Here is a 21577-nt window from a genome sequence, read left to right as displayed (position 1 = left end):
TGAAAAGATAGTATAAGAAGGTCTCTACCCCTAGCCTTAGATATGCAAATTATGAGTGGCACGACGGAAAAGCGCAGAAGAATTGGGGCTAAACCACAATTTAAAAAAAATGATGGATGTTCAACTGGAAATGATATTAAGAAAACAATTTTGGTAGGTAATTCTTTTGCAGAAAGGGATTGCTACAAATTTAGAACAATATGCTAAAATCAAATAAAAGGAAACACAGAATAAATAAGCAAGGGAAAATTAAAATGGAAATAAAAAGTAAGAACGAACAAGAAATTGGACGCACACAAAATAACTAAAAAAAGGAAAATGAGAGGCATAAAAAGCTAAATGATAAGTGAAAAAGAAGAGAAAGGTGAAGCAAAAATGGAAAAGACAAAAATGGCAATTTAATTTGGGAAAAACACAAGTGACAATCGACATTCTCCCAATCGATGTAGTGGTTCACTGCGCCGTCGTCGTTCACCTCCCCTCGTGTCACCGGCGGGCCTCCCCCTCCTTCTTCTACCTTCCGTTTCTCTTGTCAGCGCGCGATGTGCTCGGTCGTATGGTGGGGCTTGCTCCCCACGTAGTGGTAGCTGAGCTGGGTTTGCGCTCCCGGGCCCCTTTATCCTGGGCGTCATCAGGCTCCCGCTGGCCTCGGCCGCCGACGAACCCTAGGGATTGCTCGCGTCTCTTTGTTCTGTCAACTATGAGCAGAAGGGAATAGGCGGGAGGAGCTGAGGGGGCCGCGTCGTCCCAAAAGATCGAAGCAAAAGACGATGAAACCGACCGCTCTCTCACTTGGCATGGTCGGGCTTATTTGTCATGTGGCGTGATCGTGGGACGATGGACGGTCCAGCGTCGGCCGCTCGTGACGCCCAGATCGCGCGCGCGTCGCGCAGCAATTGCCTATTTTTATTGCGTGGTAGTAGACTTGTACATCTTCTACCTTCCACCTAAGAAATTACTATTGTATATCTACCTCGTTTAGTTTATATTACCATGAGTCCATGACTGATGATCCAGATGCCGACGACCGACGACCAATGACCGGCGACACTTGACTTGGCAAGCTCCTACCTTCTCACGAGTATAAGTGCCAAGCTCCCCACCCCACCTTAGAGCTCAGCTCAGTACCACCATGAAACTTCCGACGCCAAAAATAATGTCGAGCATTCGCCTTCTACTCGTCGGCGTCTTTCTACTTGCCCGTAAATCGAGCTCCCAGCCCAACTCCGGCGACCAAGCCACACTCCTAGCTATCAAGCAAGAGTGGGGAAACCCCACGCAGCTTGTGTCATGGGACCCCGTTGCCGACGCCAACCACTGCAGCTGGGCTGGTGTGGTCTGCGGTGGGGAACGAACCGTGATCGGGATATCCTTGGCGAGGCTGAACCTTACTGGAAAGATACCACAGTGTGTCTGCGACTTACCGAGCCTGACCCACCTCGACCTCTCCTACAACAACCTTAACGGCGGGTTTCCCGGCGCCCAGCTCTATGCGTGCTCCCATCTCCGCTTCCTCGACCTCTCCAACAACGCCTTCCATGGGGTCCTTCCGGATGACATCAGTCATCTGTCGCCCGCGATGGAGCACCTCAACCTGTCGACCAATCACTTCCATGGTGCCGTGCCAGCGGAGGTGGCCGGGTTGCTCGCGCTGAGGTCGCTAATTCTTGACAATAACCACTTCACCGGAGTGTACCTAGCGGCCGAGATAAGCAAGCTTGCCGGGCTCGAGCAGCTGAGCCTTGCTTGGAAGTTGGAACCCGTTCGCGGCAGGGCCGGCGCCACTCGAGTTTGCCAAGCTGACCAACCTGACCTACCTCTGGATGTCTGGCATGAACATGACCGGCGTGATCCCCAAGGCCTACTCCAGCCTAGCAAAACTCACGCTGATCGCCATGACAAATAACGTGCTCACTGGCGAGATCCCGGCGTGGGTCTTGCAGCACAAAAAGCTCGAGTACATCTGTACATGTACTTGTACATCAATAGGCTCACCGGGGAGCTACCACGCAAAATCACGGCAGTGAATTTGATAGATCTTGATGTTTCGTCAAACCAGCTTACCGGAGAAATGCCGGAAGACATTGGTAGCCTCAAGAACCTGAGCTTACTGTTCCTCTACACCAACCAGCTCACCGGCACCATTCCAGCAAGCATAGCGATGCTCCCAAATCTAAGAGACATCCGGCTATTTGAAAACAACTTCTCCGGCCAGCTCCCATCAGAGCTCGGGAAGCACTCGGAGCTCGAAAACCTCGAGGTCAGCAATAACAACTTGTCCGGACCGCTCCCTGAGTCTCTTTGCGCCAATGGGAAGCTGTACAACATCGTCGTCTTCGACAACAACTTCTCTGGCGAGCTCCCGAAGAACCTCAGCGACTGCTTCCTTTTGAACAACCTCATGCTACACAACAACCGTTTCTCTGGCAACTTCCCAGCCAAGATTTGGTCATTACGGAAGTTGACCACTGTGATGATACAGAATAATGGTTTCACTGGGGTTTTACCAGCTAAGTTATCTGAGAACATCTTACGGATTGAGATGGGGAACAACAAGTTCTCTGGTTCCTTGCCAACATCGGCAACTGGGCTGCATGTGTTCAAGGCGGAGAACAACCTGATCTCCGGCGAGCTACCGGCCGACATGAGTAAGTTCGCCAACCTTTTAGACTGTGTGTTGTCTGGCAACCAACTAACCGGTTCCATACCAACATCAGTCAGTTTGTTGCAGAAGCTCAATTATCTCCACCTAAGCGACAACCGCTTGTCCGGTGCAATTCCATTTGACAGCATCGTGCTGCTTCCGTCGCTGTCTCTCCTTGATTTGTCCCAGAATGAATTCACTGGAGACTTATGTCAAGAATAATTATCGAGTCTTTATCGAGAAAAAAAAGAAGGAACAAGTACCATGTGAACAAATGATAGGAATTTGAAGTTCGTGAGTATAACCTCAAGATCATTCTTGGAAATCTAGAATGGCGTGCACTTGCACCTCTCGGTAAAATAGGGGTCTTCCTCATATATGTCGTGATTGTCATGTAATACTTGCAGGTAATCAATTTGAAATCCAGCATTTCCTCAAGGGACCAATCTAGTTTATCTTTTAGCTAATCAGTATTTCAGTGATGTATTCACATTACAAAATTTGATTAGCAACTTCATGCTTAGTCAAATGTGCGTAGCTCAAGTTGTGCTGAGAATGCTGTAGAATACAGCATGATGCAATGGCTTGTTAGATGGGCTCATCATTGCTCAGCAGTTGAATGACCAAGTCAAGCAGTCAGCATCTCGTGTGCATCAGGACTGCAGCGAATTATGCCGATAAAGTAAGAGGAGAACAATCCCATATTTGCATGGGAGTATATCCCAAGCTTGAACACATCATAAGAACATGCAGATATCATGTGGATGAGAATTGTAGCACGAAGAAAATATATTGGTGAATTCCTTTGCTCATTCCAATGCATCAGCGGTAGCTAGCCGCTTGTAGGCTCATAGCTGAGCTTGTTAGCTGGGCAGAAATCCTTAAAAAGGAATAAAGAAAGAGACTGGCTTTTTAAAACCCAGGTGTCGACACCCCATTATTTTCACGGCTGTCCTGCCCCAAAGACAGATAAGGCTTCGTCATATCATTGTATGGCACTTCTACCACTCATCCACAATGCTGAATAACATTCTAGGCCACAAGACGACAACCATCAACGCAGCTTAATTGGAGGTCGGTCGTGGGATTAACCAGCTGATATAATTAACCAGATTGCCTTACGAGGCTCCAAGAACCTGCAACCGGATTAACCAGCTTGAAGTCCCATGTCTGTAGGCACAGTATATTGAAATCATCTGGAAAATGGTACTTTGTAATCATACATATAATTTTTAATAAGGAAACGTCCTCCTATGTGTGATTGTCCTTTTATTGAGTTTGCATCTAAATGTACTGTTACACCATTAGGGAAAACCCTACACGGGGAGTATTTCTTTTTAGCTCTTAATAAAACATGTCAAAATATTCTCTTTAATCTTGTTATATTTACCATATTTACATAGTCAAATTCGTCTTTCATAGGTGTGTGTTAAAAATTCACTTTCTAAAATACTGGGCTCACATGAGCTCAGGAGCCAAATCGTCTCACTCGTGTGTGAAGGTATATCTTCGTGCTCACTCTCTAGAAGAACAAATCTACAGAATAAAATCGATAGAAATAAGGACAATACGAAAATATTAGAGCTACCACAAAAATTGTTGCCAACAATGAACTAAGACAAAAAAAAACGACTGTGCCTATCGGAAATAGTTTAGCACATCTTCTCAGGAACTTCATGGCCTATACGAACCAGCAAACAGTATAATACAACTCAAGTTCTCATTACTCCAGGGCACCGGTATATCTTCTTAGGTAAACGGGTTACGACGTCACCTATACAGACCAAAACAAGCTATCAGCGTCAGGATAAAAAACATAAAGGTTCATTGGAAACATTAAGTAAGTTGTGCACAAACTGAAATTTGTATGCACGAATCTGCAATTAAGTAAAATGTAGTTGGATTGAACTTAAAGACGTGGCACACAGTGGATATGATTTGCTCTCTATAAGTATAGTGCATATTGTGATGCAAAAATAAACTGAGAAAAGATTGTGTTCCAAACATGCAAATGAACTAGTGTAACCAAACAGTTTGGGTAGTAAGACATACAATCAGAATATATATTGCTTGGCACCTTGGCATAGCTTTTCGATATGTCATAAAAAATCTTAAATGAATTGACTCGATTGATATATTTGTGTATCTACCATATCACAAAATATAAAATGCAAATTCTACCTTACACGCTGAGAGGCAAAACAAGAAAATTCAAAATACATATTTTGGTGCTCTGAATTTGGTTGAATGTTTTGTACAAGTACGGTAGAGGCAGGAGTCGGTTTTGGCGAGGGAGCAGTGTGTCAGAGAATGGAAATGTGGTGCACAAGAGCGGCAGGTGGAGGCCAGAGACAAAAGGCAGGTGCCGGAAACAGAGAAGCGCGGCAGCGAGTGGACTCAGCGCCCTGCAGCGGCTGAAGGCGAGGTGCACAACAACAGAGAGATGTGTGGTGTATTGGAGGTGGGAGCCGGCCAGCCGGGGGGGCACAGTGTGACAATCAAACAATCGTGCGTACCAACATGGTGGAGCACGGGAGTTGCTGAATAGGTCATGGTGGAGCACGGGAGTTGCTGAATAATTATTGCACACGGACAAGGAGTTTCTGATCCGGAGCTCACATGCAGCTAGTAAAGAGTAAAATCTTAACAAACAGTTAAAAAAACAAAATAATCTGATTTTGTTTTGTGAAAACATTGATGAATGTTTCACCTGCGTGAAAACATTCGGGAGGTGTGAGAAAAAGCCAAAATTGATGCTCCAAAAGACTACTTTTTGAATGACATTCAATTTTTTTCACAGACCTCCAGAAATGTCATTCCATAACAAAAATGTACACGCAAGTAAAAAATCTCATCAATATTTTTTTTGCCAAAAATCAGAATGCTTTGATTTTTTTTTTGGATTTTATTTTTCACCAGGGTGCACGTGAGCTTGGGATCATAAGAGCAGCTTTCGATTGAACACGTCGTAGTGTTGCTTGTAGTGCTATTCTAAGCTGGAGCATAGAATAAGTAATTGGTCCCCACTAGTAAAAACAATAGAATTGTGTACAAAATGAAGAAAAATTTAGAATAATGTAGTAAATTCATGACCTGGATAGTAAAACTGAAAATTACTATATTTTGTATATTGTTTTATTAGGTGTGTAGAATAACTATGAATTATTATTCTACGCAGCTTATAGTATATTAGCTACCCTCTCTTTGTATATATCCAATTGTTCCCCGCAAAAAAAATATTCATTTTTTATTAAAACACAGCATAACAAAGTTGAGTTAGAAATAGTAGATGCCAAACATATCGCTATAACACTTACACGCATATCTAGCACATATTTTAGCAGAATATGTTAGGTAGTATACAAACTATAATGGCAACTTTGTAAGGCTGACTAACTGAATTGTTAGTTCTTTACCTCCACTTAATCACGGCAGTCGCCAAGGTTCCCATCGCCCATAAGATCCCAATAATACCTTTGATGTACACTTTCTCTGAAACCTCGTACACTGCAGAGATTGTAACCACAACAATCGACATGCCTGCGGCCACCCTCATGGCAGGCTTGGCCATCTTCTTGGCTGTGAGTCCAAGGAATGTCAGCACAACAAGAAGCACATACCCAACGTAAAGCGCCAACCTGATGAACTCAGGATAATCGCCCTTAGAGGTACCAGTTAGGTTTGTCAAGGGAAGGATAACGAGTCCTCCAAATATGGTCGACACAATGTTTCGAACAAGCACACCATCCTGTATGAAGTGGAAACCAACTGAGATTAATTAATTCAGCTTAGTTCCAAGTCAGAGAGATGAAAATGCTTGCTCCAGCAAATCCAGACCAAAAACTGGAGAGTGAACGGACACACATCAAAACGTTTGTATTTGATAAAACTGATGCTCGGCAAATTCTTTCCGCCCAGCAAATCTAGGAATTTGTACAGCAAGGTTGGAAAGGATCCCTTACGTCATCAATCACCAGCATCCCAGCTGCAGATGCATCGCCTCCTCCGCATAATAATTCTTCCTTGGAGAATGGGACATCTGACATAGATTTACTTTGCTCCCTGGAATGACGTACATCTGCTTGGCGCTTCGCCGTGCCTACTGAAAGTTCCAGTTTAGTTTCCTGTGAATAATGAGTAAGATATAAGTCCAAAGTTAAACTTGGTAAAAAGACAAAATCGTGGGCAAAACATGAAAGTAAGTCAGGCGAAAATATTCAAGATTATTCCTTCATGATGCATTATGTAAATAACCTATATATGCAGAGGCCGGGGTTCACCATCATTTTAAAAATAAAAATAAATAAAACGTAGTCTCAAGGAACAGAGTATTGTACTTGAAGCACATACTGCGAGGTTTGTTGTACGAGCTGCTGCCATAGAGGCTTGGTCACTCTTCTGTTTCGGGGCATGGACATCCATACCTTCCATGTCAATAATGAGGAAGCGGCCACCTCCTTCATCGAAGACATTTGGTTGAGAGCCACCACCTTCTCTACTGTCTCGATCTGAGGAACAGTGCAATGGATGCGGTAGCACGTCATTACCCATCTCAATCGTATGAGCATCGCCTCCTCCGCCGTTGAGACTGCTGGAGCCGGGACTAGCTATTAGCAGCTCTCCTGTTACAGCGTTCCAATATTGTCCATACTGATCACGCACGGGCTCACAAGGTACTCTTTTTTTCCTTGGTATCGTTCCAGACAAGGATAAGAAGAATTGGAACGAGAATAAGCTTCCTATGCTGATGCATTCCAAGGGTTCGGGATCAAGCAATGAGATCGGTGACCAACCGTGGCCACCTCCTTCATCGTTCCCAGTTGGTGAAGCCAGGTCACGCAAGAAGGAGTAGAAATATTGGGGTCTTTCAGGCCTATGTAGTATAAGTGGTCCCTCCCACCTGTAAAATCCATTTCTCTGTGAATAAGAGAGCAAGTCCAAAAGTTCATCTTCATGCACAAATCAAATCGTGAAACATGAAATTAAGTCTCATGAAACAAAATCATGATTATTTCTTCCATACAGGATTCTCGAAGATTAATTTTTGAGCTCTTTTCCAGTACGCTTGAATTAATATCCATGGCTCTGGGAGCTCGAGGCACGCTTCCACGCCCTGGCTACCATTACAACGGCCTACCATGCTTTAATTTCTCCACCGCTCGAACCGCCACACACACACGTATTGAGTAGCTAAGGGAAGATGGGGAAGTACCAGGTCTCCCAAGGCCATTGGCTGAAAATATAAGGTAATAACCAATAGGAAGCTGTTTGCTCTGGATTCTACAATCACCTCATATAGGAATTCAACTATTCAAACAAGAAAGGAGTATCCAGATCGACATATGGGTGAATTACTTCCAACAAACATACTTCCTTTTTTGTCAAAGAAAAAACGTAGTTAAAAGTGTACTGCACGACCCGCTCACATCAACTCTAGCAGATCCGGTAAACACTCATCCCGAAAAAATCGTTTACTGGCTCCTTTAAAAGTTTTTGCAGTACCGCAAGCCCTCCGGCACGGAATAGATCTCGTAAACGCGTCCAACAATTTGACAAGTGTTTGCATATGAATAGATGAAATTTATTATATATACATCACTAGTTGATCATCACACTAGTTCACCACATTCAAACTCATGCGCAACATACAAGGTAGCAAGTTTAGCCTTACAAATGCGCGATCAAACAAAACAAAAGATGCTCAAATGACCACAGCGTAGAAGTGCATACTCTAGCCAATGCAACCCAAAAGACCGATCTGGTGTAAGAGACTAGGCAATACATTTATACGTCAACACTCCGTCTCACATGTGGCTCCCTCAGGCCTAAACGTGGACCAAAAGTGGGGTGCAATTTAATTGCGCCAACCGGGTCTTGAACTCAAGACCTCTTGGCTCCGATACCATGTAGAAGTGCATGCTCTAGCCAATGCAAACAAAAAGACTGATCTGATGAAAGAGATTAGGCCATACATTTATACGTCAAGACACCGGTCATAGAGAAATCAAGCAACATCCTCATTGTTGCGAAGATCCTCACCACCGCTCGTAGCACCACCATCTTCATGAATCTGGACCGGAGAACGAGAAGATATGGAGGCTGCGGAACGAGTTGTGGCGGTGCCGGCATGATCGGCCGAGGGAGGCACGAGCGAACGGAGCGGCAGTATTGGCGGCGGCGGCGGCGCATGATATGGGGCACCTGGCAGCTGCGGGCGCTCCATCCAGTCGAGTTCCGGCGCCGTGAGGCCGGACGGCGAGGTCGGAGGCGGCATCGGAGGTGGAAAGTGAAGCAGCCGGAAGTTGGTTCGCACCAAGGGAAGAGGATCCGGCAAAAACAAGGGTAATTCCCGTGGATATGGATGGAAGGGGCCAGCGAATCCAGGATTCCGAAAAAAATAATCCAGAACGATCGAATATACGGGGATCTATTCCAGCCGGCAAAATGGCCTCCATCACGAAAACCGGCGGTTATTTTGTCGGATGACTCGGTTTACTCGATCTGCTAGAGATGCTATAAGGCATCAGTGACTCACAATCAGATTAACAACAATAATCATATATAATCCACGACCTCTCAAACCCCAGTTAGCTTCATACTGCGACCAGCTTACTTGATTGAGAAGTTGTGGATAGTAGTTGTCGCTCTCGATTGGTCTCCTTAGCTGACCACTCCAATCTTGCAGTGAAAGCGCCGCAATTCTCTGTGCCACACCTTGCAGTGTCAGCGCCGCAATTCGCGGTTCCAGCACTGCAATTCTCTGTGCCACATCTTGCAGTGCCAACACCGTGCTCCCGTGCTCTTCACTTCTCCGTGGAAGCGCCCGAACTCCCCGTCGCCAAACTTTCCAAGCTTGCAGCCGGCGACGCAATGCTTCGAGGACCTGGCTGTACTCTTCCGAGTTCATCTCGGTCGCCAGGAATCTCCTCACTCACTCTCAAGTCTTGAGTAGTGCTGTTGGAGAGGAAACAAGGGAGATGATGGGTTCTTTGTTCCGGAGAAGAATGGTTTAACAAGACCACTGGAAATTTCTCTCGAGTCTGGACCCGTTTGGCTAATGCCGGATTTGTCCTTCCATGTGTATACGTGGTTATGGCTTAGAGTCCGGACACGCCAACATGAATAAAAAATGAATAGAAACTGCCCTCAAATTCACCTAGTATATGTTTATCCATGCAAACTGTTTTTTAGCATTGTACATACACAAGCGCTCATATATACGCGCATACACTCACCTCATGAACGCACGGACGCACATCCCTACCCCTATGAGCACCTCTGAGAGATTGTGCCGACATATCTATCCTGAAATAAATTCAGTATAAATGCGAGCACCAGAACTCGAATCCTGATGGGCTGGGGATACTACTGTCCTTCTAACCATCCAACTACAAGTTTGTTCATTTCCATGCATACTGTTTTTAGATAAACTAGCACCGTTATGCGCAGGCAACATTTTAATCGTCTATCTTTTCCTCATAGATTATGCCAAGTAAGTGCACATACTCTCTAAAAGCCACAAATATTTCTTGCTTTGGGTATATAATTGTATATTTCTAATTAATTAGTACTACAAACTTCCTTAATATGTCAATTACATTTGTATTATTCTTCTCATTCTTATATTATTTTTCATGATTTCAAAAAATACAATTATTTAAGTTACGATAGAAAATGTGAGTGTTCAATCTTAATCAATTTACATATGTTAATGTTTTACCTTAATCGATCTTGAAATAATAAATGGCTTCAATTTGAATGGCTTTATTGCTTGAACTCTGAAAATAATATATGCGTCTGTATCTAGGGTTTCACCTAAAGGAATCCCGTTCTATTTGTAAATTAGCAAGCCACTTTCGTCCACACTCCGGTTCTCATTATACTTGTAATGGTTGAATTATTGTGGCATTGTATTGAGTACTGTACTATTTCTCTCTACAGCAGTTGCCCCGAGCACATCATTGCAAAAATAAGATTTTGCTATTTCTTGGTCCGCTTGGTTTCTCAAGTCGTTGGTGAAGAAATTAGCTTCTTTTGTTAACGTGTGTGATTTTGTCTTGGACGGGTTTCTTGTTCCTTGGAAGCTAGTATGCCGGTAACAACGGAGATACCAGTAACTCGATGCAATCGAGCAGATTAAAAATAGAAATATGTCTACGTGTGTGATATAGATGTGTGCCGTCCTTAATTTCCTAGGAAAAAAAGGATAGTGACATCCCCTAGTAAATTCAGTCGTCCTTTAGTACATTGTTCGAACATGAGATTTTCAGATTTTTAGGGGCCACCCGATTAGATCTATGCCCTAATGGCTGCATATGTTTACATTTTATGTTTGTACTTTGATTGAAGCTGACAAGGGAAATATTTTACTCTGCCATGCGTCAGTGCAGACGGCATGCTGCTAAGTACAAAAGACCTCACAGCAAAACCTAGATCAAAGTTAAGATGGTGCACCTAAGCCCTATGGAGATTTTTTAGATGAGAATTTTCAGTGTGTTTAGAGTAGAAAATCCAACATGTGGACGTCTTGCTACGTCAAATTGATTCTCCTGCTCGTTGTCGCTTTCACATTTATAATTTTCTGAAGTTACAGAGGTGCCTTGTATGCACGGTGTCTCCTTTGCACGGGTCATTCTGAGAGAGCTTTCCTCTGCACCTCTCCGGGCAACAGCAAAATGAAGACCGGACTTCTAGCGATGAAGATCGAGCCGCCGGCGGTGGCGACAGCCGGCTCGACGCTAAGCGCTATGGCAGAGAACATAGCCGTTTTGTGCATGGTAACGGCTCGGATCCTGCTCTTGGTCTATCTGTACATCAATCTTCATACTCTGGTTGTTCTTCAAACGAGTTCTTGTATGCTTCCTCTCAATTCTTTCCACATATGAAACAAGTCTTAGACGACAGGTCTTTAAAGCTTAGTCATCTGAAGTTATATTTGTTAGACGTTCATATATGGTAAATTGGTACATAGCCTTGCTACGTAGAATCATTACGAATTACTCATGTGGCAGTTTCATTTCACATATTCGTATTGGCTTACTCCTGCTTGACTGCTACTATATCAAATTATTTTGAATGAGAAATGTACACAAGGCATCCTGATCTCAGAATGCCTAATTCATTTCACATACCATTTTGCTAAAGAATTGACGGTTCAATATTTCTCTTGTTTTTTCGGTTGCAGAAAACAGCAATGGTATTGGCATGCTGCTATTTTGTTTTCGTTTCGTACGTCGCGGTGACATACACTCATAGCTGGGCGGAGAAGCTGCAGTTGTTACCACTCTTCCTTTTGGCATTAACCGGCCTGTTGCTTGGAAAAGTTATGATCCGAGAGCGGCGACATAGCTGTGGGTGATACACCACCTCTCTGTCTCACTCGCCCTCTCTCATTATCATTTGTGTGTGTTCTCCTGGTACAAACTGATATTCGGTAGCAGTGTGACGCTCTCTTTTTTTCATATAATATAAGCGTGAGAAACACTATCCCTATATTCGTTTTTGTCCCCTCGTTCTAAAATCATTTGACTCTAGGTTGTGTGATGTATGAATTTTTCCACCACCTCCAAATCACCCAAATTTTCTTGTACATGGTGACCCACGTGTGCCAAACATGTCTATGAAAAAAAAAATTGAAAAAAAATTATTTTACAATGCCCCCTTGAGGCATAGACCGATGTTTTGAGCAGTCAGTCTAGAGGGCATTATAAATTCAAAAAAATTCAAAAAAATACAAAAACTTGGAAACCTAGTTTTGTTTGTGGAAGAGATCATGTGTGCAACATGTCTATGAAAGAAATTTTTGAAAACAATTATTTTACAATGTCCCCTTGAGGTATAGACCGACGTTTTGAGCATTAAATCAGGGTGTGTACAACTCTAGCTTGTTCTTGGCAAAATGCAGCATGATGGACAGGCTGCAATGGAAATAATGGTGACAAATGAAAAAATGAAATAGACAAAAAAAACCGCCTACTTGCCCGCTTTCATAATCCAACGGCCTGCATACGACTAGTAACCCAATCATTTATTAGGCCAGGATGCAGAGGCCCGCCAGATTGTGAAAACAGGTAGGAAGTAGGCCCCACAGGGCAGGGACGGAGACGGTTAGGCAATGTGCTGCCCGCTTTAGAAAGGAACTTGAGAGGGAAAGCTCAGCCCGCTATATAAACCGGTGCTAGCTCCCCTCGCTCGGCGAGGTGGGACTAAACTCCCTGCACCCCTGGGATGTGCCCGGCGCGAAGCTCGCTTGGGCCTAATTCGGGTGGGCCGTCCCACGCCAGCCTCACCCGCTGGGTCGCTGGATGGACCGTTGGGCCATCTCGTTGTCTGCGCCTGAGGCCTGCATGCATGGGAAGGGCGGCGACGTGGGTTTGCATGCGCGGGTGGCGGACGTGCATGCATGCGAGCGAGGCGATTAAAACCTTGTTTTCACACTTTTCGATTCAACGTGGCAATTAAAACCTTGGTTTCACATTTTTTTGATCCACCCGCATCTATTCAACGTGGCAATTAAAGCCTTGGTTTCACACTTTTTTGATCCACCCGCATCTATTCAACATGGCAATTAAAGTGGCATATGGATCGTTCGACGCGGCTAGTTTGAACGTAAGCGCAGTCGGTTCCCTTCCCTTCCCCTTTCCCTATTTAAACCACCAGCCCTCACCTTCTGCACACATCCATTTGCGCCGCCCTTCTCTTCTTCCCCAAACCCAGAGCACTCTCTGAGCGAGCCGCGAGGATGCAGTACAACGGCCCCACCTACCGGCTCCCACCGACCGTGCCGGAGAGACAGTATCCGGCCGGCGTCGTCGTGGAGAGCACGCTTCGCGTGTGGACGTACTCACGCTGGAGGGGTGCAAGGGGCTTTGCCCAGTGGTTCCTCCGTGCGGGCTTTTCCCACCTCCCGGCGGGCTCGCCGGTGATGTTCCGACTGGATGAAGTGCGTCCAAACTCCTGGTCTCCGCCGATAGGGCTCACCGTCACCTTCACCAACAGATTTGATGCGTACTACCTCCTCGGCAAGGTGTTTTGGTGTGGATGCGAATTCATCGCATTCACAACCCACAACATCTTCACAAACTTCGACTGCGTCTTCCCCACCCGCGACGGTATGCACACCCTCCCCTACTACATCGGCGAGGACAGGATGGAGAGGAGCACTGGAGAGGAGGCGCAGTGAAGATGGTGGTGAAGGCCCGGTATCGTCAGCTTGTCTTGCCCTAGCGTGTTAGGGCAAGTTTTTTATCTTTTAAACATTTCTATTAAATCATGTTGTTGGTTCTACCGTGAACTTTATCTATCCGAACTATGTTATGATTTCTACCCGTCTATTTGATATGTTGTTGGTTATCTGTGTTTTGCTTGCTATTTCTATCTTCTTCCCTTGATATTTCTATCTTATTTGACGTCAAAACCAGCAAGTTTTGGGGTTAGCTCAGATTTCACGCGGCCCACGGGGGTGTGCTTGCGCGCTTGATGGAAAAAATTGGTGTCATTCAACTTAGCCGTTCGGGTAGCAGGGGATGTTCCGTCTGGGAAGACGGATTTTTTCGGCATGCTTGAAATGGACCCAAATTTTTTTTGAAACCCTTGTACCAACATGACAAGCATCCATGCCAACTGGAAATTGTTTTGCGACGTTGTATGGTTTTGTAGGCTATAATGATTACACGTGTAGATGAAAGGCACGAAAAAACAGTTTCAACAAAGACAACATAAATGATTTTTTACAAGTTTTATAGATGGAAACTTCTTTAGATGCAATGCCATCTCACAAACAACTCAGAAACAACTGTATGATTGATCATAAAACACATGCATTGTTGTTCAAAGAACTGTCTCATGAATAAATTGTACCATAATTGTGAACATAGTGTGAAACAGAAAAAAATGTTTGTTTGCAACAAAATAATCCTGGTTTGAAGCTTAAACTGGTTGAAAAACAATTGAGCCTACTCCATATGGTCTTCTGCACTGCCAAAATCCAGTGACCTCTTGCGTTGCGACGTTGGAGATTGCGTCGGGCTTGGCGACGACCCATGTGCTTCAATCTTTTTCTCTTTAAAATCAATGTAACCATACAACTGAAGTTGTTCTTGTTATTTCTCCGCCAACTCTCTAGCAAGACCCTCCATTTCTTGGATTCTCACTTCCTGTAGAAAACCATAGGAATTGTATTAGGAAGAACTTAAAAATGACGTAGCCATAAACTAGATGCATGTAACATGTAAAATTTGAACCTCTGGATCAATGTCATCCTCGGGAAAACAACCCGTAGTTCTATTGTACACAATGTACAGGTGACATGTCTTGCTGCCATTCAGATCAGAAAGCATTTTTTCTACATCATCTGGTCCTGCAATCAAGAACATTCCTTCTGGCAGCTTCCACGCAGACCCGGGTAAGAAGTAGTACAGTTCTGCTCCCAGTTTGCAACCAAAAGTATCTCTCATTTCACTCATAATGAGATCGTAGGTCACTTTGGCGGGTTCAAAAATTCTGACTTCTGCCGGGTGTTCATCAAAGTATGCTCTCGGGACATGTGACATCTCATCATCCCTACTAACAAAAAATTCCATGACCAGCACCTAGTATCTCACATCAGAGTTAATACATTCAATGAGTAAAGGGGCAAACATAATTTTTTATGTGCATAGCAACATTGCGGTGTTGTTACCTGCTTTTGTGGAATGTATCCTTCATGTGGAGTGACTGGGGATTGTGCCATCTCAAACCTTCTCACCTTGTTATGTGGAATGTATCCTTCATGTGGTGTGACTGGGGACTCTGCCATCACAGGTTTCTTATCCTGCGTATGAAACGTCGACAGTGGGTTTACACACAAATTTTAAAAGGTCATACCATATCTGTTGGGGAACGTAGCAGAAATTCAAAATTTTCTACGCATCACCAAGATCAATCTATGGAGTAATCTAGCAACGAGGGGAAGGGGAGTGCATCTACATACCATTGTAGATCGCGATGCAGAAGCGTTGCAAGAACGCGGATGAGGGAGTCATACTCGTAGCGATTCAGATCGCGGTTGATTCCGATCTGAGCACCGAAGAACGGTGCCTCCGCGTTCAACACACGTGCAGCCGGTGATGTCTCCCACGCCTTGATCCAGCAAGGAGAGAGGGAGAGGTTGGGGAAGACTCCGTCTAGCAGCAGCACGACGGCGTGGTGGTGATGGAGGAGCGTGGCAATCCTGCAGGGCTTCGCCAAGCACCGCGGGAGAGGAGGAAGAAGAGGGGTAGGGCTGCGCTATGAAGGAGACTTTCTCGTGTGTTTGGCAGCCCCAAAACCTCAAGTATATATAGGGGAGGGGGAGGGGCTGCGCTATGAAGGAGACTTTCTCGTGTGTTTGGCAGCCCCAAAACCTCAAGTATATATAGGGGAGGGGGAGGGGCTGCGCCCCCATCTAGGGTTCCCCCACAAGGGGTGCGGCCAGCCCTAGATGGGGCTTGGGGGGCGGCCAAGGGGGGGGGAGAGGGGGGCGCCCCACTAGATGGGCCTTAGGCCCATCTAAGCCTAGGGTTTCCCCCTTCCCCCCCTTCCTGCGCCCTGGGCCTCTTGTGGGGGGCGCACCAGCCCACCTGGGGCTGGTCCCCTCCCACACTTGGCCCACGTAGCCCTCTGGGGCCGGTGGCCCCACCTGGTGGACCCCCGGGACCCTCCCGGTGGTCCCGATACATTACCGATAGCACCCGAAACTTTTCCGGTGACCAAAATAGGACTTCCCATATATAAATCTTTACCTCCGGACCATTCCGGAACTCCTCGTGACGTCCGGGATCTCATCCGGGACTCCGAACAACATTCGGTAACCACGTACATACTTTCCCTATAACCCTAGCGTCATCGAACCTTAAGTGTGTAGACCCTACGGGTTCGGGAACCATGCAGACATGACCGAGACGTTCTCCGGCCAATAACCAACAGCGGGATCTGGATACCCATGTTGGCTCCCACATGTTCCACGATGATCTCATCGGATGAACCACGATGTCGGGGATTCAATCAATCCCGTATTCAATTCCCTTTGTCTATCGGTATGTTACTGTCCCGAGATTCGATCGTCGGTATCCCGATACCTTGTTCAATCTCGTTACCGGCAAGTCTCTTTACTCGTTCCGTAACTCACATCATCCCGTGATCAACTCCTTGGTCACATTGTGCACATTATGATGATGTCCTACCGAGTGGGCCCAGAGATACCTCTCCGTTTACACGGAGTGACAAATCCCAGTCTCGATTCGTGCCAACCCAACAGACACTTTCGGAGATACCTGTAGTGCACCTTTATAGCCACCCAGTTACGTTGTGACGTTTGGTATACCCAAAGCATTCCTACGGTATCCGGGAGTTGCACAATCTCATGGTCTAAGGCAATGATACTTGACATTAGAAAAGCTCTGAGCAAACGAACTACACGATCTTGTGCTAGGCTTAGGATTGGGTCTTGTCCATCACATCATTCTCCTAATGATGTGATCCCGTTATCAACGACATCCAATGTCCATGGTCAGGAAACCATAACCATCTATTGATCAACGAGCTAGTCAACTAGAGGCTTACTAGGGACATGGTGTTGTCTATGTATCCACACATGTATCTGAGTTTCCTATCAATACAATTCTAGCATGGATAATAAACGATTATCATGAACAAGGAAATATAATAATAACCTATTTATTGTTGCCTCTAGGGCATATTTCCAACAGTCTCCCACTTGCACTAGAGTCAATAATCTAGTCCACATCACCATGTGATTAACACTCATAGGTCACATCACCATGTGAACAACATCCAAAGAGTTCACTAGAGTCAACAATCTAGTTCACATCACTATGTGATTAACACTCAATGAGTTCTGGTTTGATCATGTTATGCTTGTGAGAGAGGTTATTAGTCAACGGGTCTGAACCTTTCAGATCCGTGTGTGCTTTACGAATATCTATGTCATCTTGTGGATGCTACCACGCGCTATTTGGAGCCATTTCAAATAATTGCTCTACTATACGAATCCGGTTTACTACTCAGAGTCATCCGGATTAGTGTCAAAGTTCACATCGACGTAACCCTTTACGACGAACTCCTTTTCACCTCCATAATCGAGAAAATCCTTATTCCACTAGATACTAAGGATAAGTTCGACCGCTGTCATGTGATCCATTCCCGGATCACTATTGTACCCCTTGACCAACTCATGGCAAGGCACACTTCATGTGCGGTACACAGCATAGCATACTGTAGAGCCTACGTCTGAAGCATAGGGGACGACCTTCGTCCTTTCTCTCTCTTCTGCTGTGGTCAGGTCTTGAGTCTTACTCAATACTCACACCTTGTAACACAGCCAAGAACTCCTTCTTTGCTGATCTATTTTGAACTCTTTCAAAAACATGTCAAGGTGTGCGTTCTTTGAAAGTATCATCAGGCGTCTTGATCTATCTCTATAGATCTTGATGCCCAATATGTAAGCAGCTTTATCCAGGTCTTCCTTTGAAAAACTCCTTTCAAACAACCCTTTATGCTTTCCAGAAATTTTACATCATTTCGGATCAACAATATGTCATTCACATATACTTATCAGAAATGTTGTAGCGCTCCCACTCACTTTATTGTAAATACAAGTTTCTAACAAACTTTCTATAAACCCAAAAACTTTGATCACTCCATCAAAGCGTATATTCTGACTCCGAGATGCTTGCTCTAGTCCATGGAAGGATCGCTGGAGCTAGCATACCTTTTAGCATCCTTAGGATCGACAAAACCTTTCTGATTGTATCACATACAACCTTTCCTTACGAAAATTGGTAAGGAAACTTGCTTTGACATCTATCTGCCAGATTTCATAAATGCAGCTAATGCTAACATGATTCCGACGGACTTAAGCATCGCTACGGATGAGAAAATCTCATCGTAGTCAACTCCTTGAACTTGTGGAAATACTCTTTGCCACAAGTCGAGCTTCATAGGCGGTAACATTACCGTCCACGTCCGTCTTCTTCTCAAAGATCCATTTATCTCGGATTTCATGGCTTCTAACCATTTGTCGGAATATGGGTCCACCATCGCTTCTCCATAGCTCGTAGGTTCAGTATTGTCCAACAATGTGATATCTCAGACAGGATCACGTACCACTGTGAAGTAGCACGCATCCTCGTCGTCCTACGAGGTTTGGTAGTGACTTGATCCGAAGTTTCATGATCACTATCATAAGCTTCCACTTCAATTGGTGTAGGTGCCACAGGAACAACTTCCTGTGCCCTGCTACACACTAGTTGAAGTGACGGTTCAATAACCTTATCAAGTCTCCACCATCCTCCCACTCAATTCTTTCGAGAGAAACTTTTCCTCGAGAAAGGACTTGTTTCTAGAAGCAATTACTTTTGCTTCCAGATCTGAAATAGGAGGTATACCCAACTGTTTTGGGTATTCTATGAAGATGCATTTATCCGCTTTGGGTTCGAGCTTATCAGCCTGAAACTTTTTCACATAAGCAGCCCCAAACTTTTAAGAAACGACAACTTAGGTTTCTCTAAACGGTGTCGTCTCAACGGAATTGCGTGGTGCCCCTTTTAAAGTGAATGCGGTTATCTCTAATGCCTAACCCATAAACGATAGTGGTAATTCGATAAGAAACATCATGGTATGCACCATATCCAATAGGGTGCAGTTATGATGTTCGGACACACCATCACACTATGGTGTTCCAGGCGGTATTAATTGTGAAACACTTTCCACAATGTCTTAATTGTGTGCCAAACTCGTAACTCAGATACTCATCTCTATGATCATATCACAGACATTTTATCCTTTTGTCACGACGATCTTCAACTTCACTCTGAAATTACTTGAACCTTTCAATAATTCAGACTTGTGTTTCATCAAGTAAATACACTCAGCATCTACTCAAATCATCTGTGAAGTAAGAACATGACGATATCCACTGCATGCCTCAGCACTCATTGGACTGCACACATCAAAATGTATTACATCCAACAAGTTGCTCTCTTGTTCCATCTTACTGAAAATGAGGCCTTTCAGTCATCTTGCCCATGTGGTATGATTTGCATGTCTCAAGTGATTCAAAATCAAGTGAGTCCAAACGATCCATCTGCATGGAGTTTCTTCATGCATATATACCAATAGACATGGTTCGCATGTCTCAATCTTTTCAAAAACGAGTGAGTCCAAAGATCCATCTACATGGAGCTTCTTCATGCGTTTTATACCAATATGACTCAAGTGGCAGTGCCACAAGTATGTGGTACTATCATTACTATATTATATCTTTTGGCATGAACATGTGTATCACTACGATCGAGATTCATTTTAGGTGCAAGACCATTGAAGGTATTATTCAAATAAATAGAGTAACCATTATTCTCCTTAAATGAATAACCGTATTGCGATAACATAATCGAATCATGTTTATGCTCAACGCAAACGCCAAATCTCGATGGTAGAGGGAGCATGCGATGCGTGATCACATCAACCTTGGAAACACTTCCAACACATATCGTCATCTCACCTTTAGCTAGTCTCCGTTTATTCCGCAGCTTTTATTTCGAGTTACTAACACTTAGCAACCGAACCGGTATCTAATACCCTGGTGCTGCTAGGAGTACTAGTAAAGTACACATTCATACAATGTATATCCAATATACTTCTGTTGACCTTGCCTGCCTTCTCATCTACCAAGTATCTAGGGTAGTACTGCCTCAGTGACCGTTCCCCTCATTACAGAAGCACTTAGTCTCGGGTTTGGGTTTAACCTTGGGATTCTTCACTAGAGCAGCAAATGAATTGCTGTTTCATGAAGTATCCCTTTTGCCCTTGCCCTTCTTGAAACTAGTGGTTTTACTAACCATCAACAATTGATGCTCTTTCTTGATTTCTACTTTCACGGTGTCAAACATCGCGAGTTGCTCAAGGATCATCATATCTATCCCTGATATGTTATAGTTCATCACGAAGCTCTAATAGCTTGGTGGCAGTGACTATGGAGAACCATCACTATCTCATCTGGAAGATTAACTCCCACTTGATTCAAGTGATTGTAGTACTCACACAATCTGAGCACATGCTCAACGATTGAGCTTTTCTCCCTTAGTTTGCAGGCTTAAGAAACTTGTCAGAGGTCTCATACCTCTTGACGTGGGCACTAGTCCGAAATCCCAATTTCAGTCTTCGGAACATCTCATATGTTCTGCGACGTTTCAAAAACGTCTCTGGTGCCACAATTCTAAACCGTTAGCATTACGCACTGAACTATCACGTAGTCATCAAAACGTGTATGTCAGATGTTTCGCAACATCTACAGACGACGCTGAGGTTCAGCACACCGAGCGGTGCATTAAGGACATAAGCCTTCTGTGCAGCAATGAGGACAATCCTCAGTTTACGGACCCAGTCCGCATAATTGCTACTACCAACTTTCAACTAAATTTTCTCTAGGAACATATCTTAACCAGTAGAACTAAAGCGCAAGCTATGACATAATTTCCAAAGACCTTTTGACTATGTTCATGATAGTGAAGTTCATCTGATTAATTAATGAACTCCCACTCAGATAGACTTCCCTCTAGTCATCTAAGTGATACATGATCCGAGTCAAACTAGGCCGTGTCCGATCATCACGTGAGACGGATTAGTCATCATCGGTGAACATCTCCATGTTGACGTATCTGCTATACGACTCATGTTCGACCTTTCGGTCTCTTGTGTTCCGAGGCCATGTCTGTACATGCTAGGCTCGTCAAGTCAACCTAAGTGTTTTGCTTGTGTTCCGAGGCCATGTCTGTACATGCTAGGCTCGTCAACACCCGTTGTATTCGAACGTTAGAATCTATCACACCCGATCATCACGTGGTGCTTCGAAACAACGAACCTTCGCAACGGTGCACAGTTAGGGGGAACACGTCT

General features: G+C 44.5%; 1 protein-coding gene across 1 annotated transcript; it reads left to right on the top strand.

Annotated features, from left to right (window-relative positions):
- Nucleotides 1-1132: 1132 nt before the first annotated feature.
- On the top strand, nucleotides 1133-2866 carry LOC109762657 (uncharacterized). The gene is made up of 2 exons (XM_073505894.1): nucleotides 1133-1656; nucleotides 1990-2866. Exons 1-2 carry the CDS (start codon nucleotides 1133-1135, stop codon nucleotides 2864-2866), a joined length of 1401 nt encoding a protein of 466 aa, XP_073361995.1.
- Nucleotides 2867-21577: the final 18711 nt, after the last annotated feature.

Source organism: Aegilops tauschii, chromosome 7 (genome assembly GCF_002575655.3).
Source record: "Aegilops tauschii subsp. strangulata cultivar AL8/78 chromosome 7, Aet v6.0, whole genome shotgun sequence".
NCBI classification, from domain to species: Eukaryota; Viridiplantae; Streptophyta; class Magnoliopsida; order Poales; family Poaceae; genus Aegilops; species Aegilops tauschii.
Note: the sequence above shows the minus strand (reverse complement) of the source record. Positions and strands in the feature narration are given on the sequence as shown.

What these genes read in the sequence shown, in the direction of transcription:
- LOC109762657 (XM_073505894.1), top strand. Translation starts at nt 1,133, where the DNA reads ATGAAACTTCCGACGCCAAAAATAATGTCGAGCATTCGCCTTCTACTC. An exon ending in GCCGGGTTGCTCGCGCTGAG is followed by an intron (nt 1,657 to 1,989) that starts GTCGCTAATTCT and finishes GTACATCAATAG; the next exon opens with GCTCACCGGGGAGCTACCAC.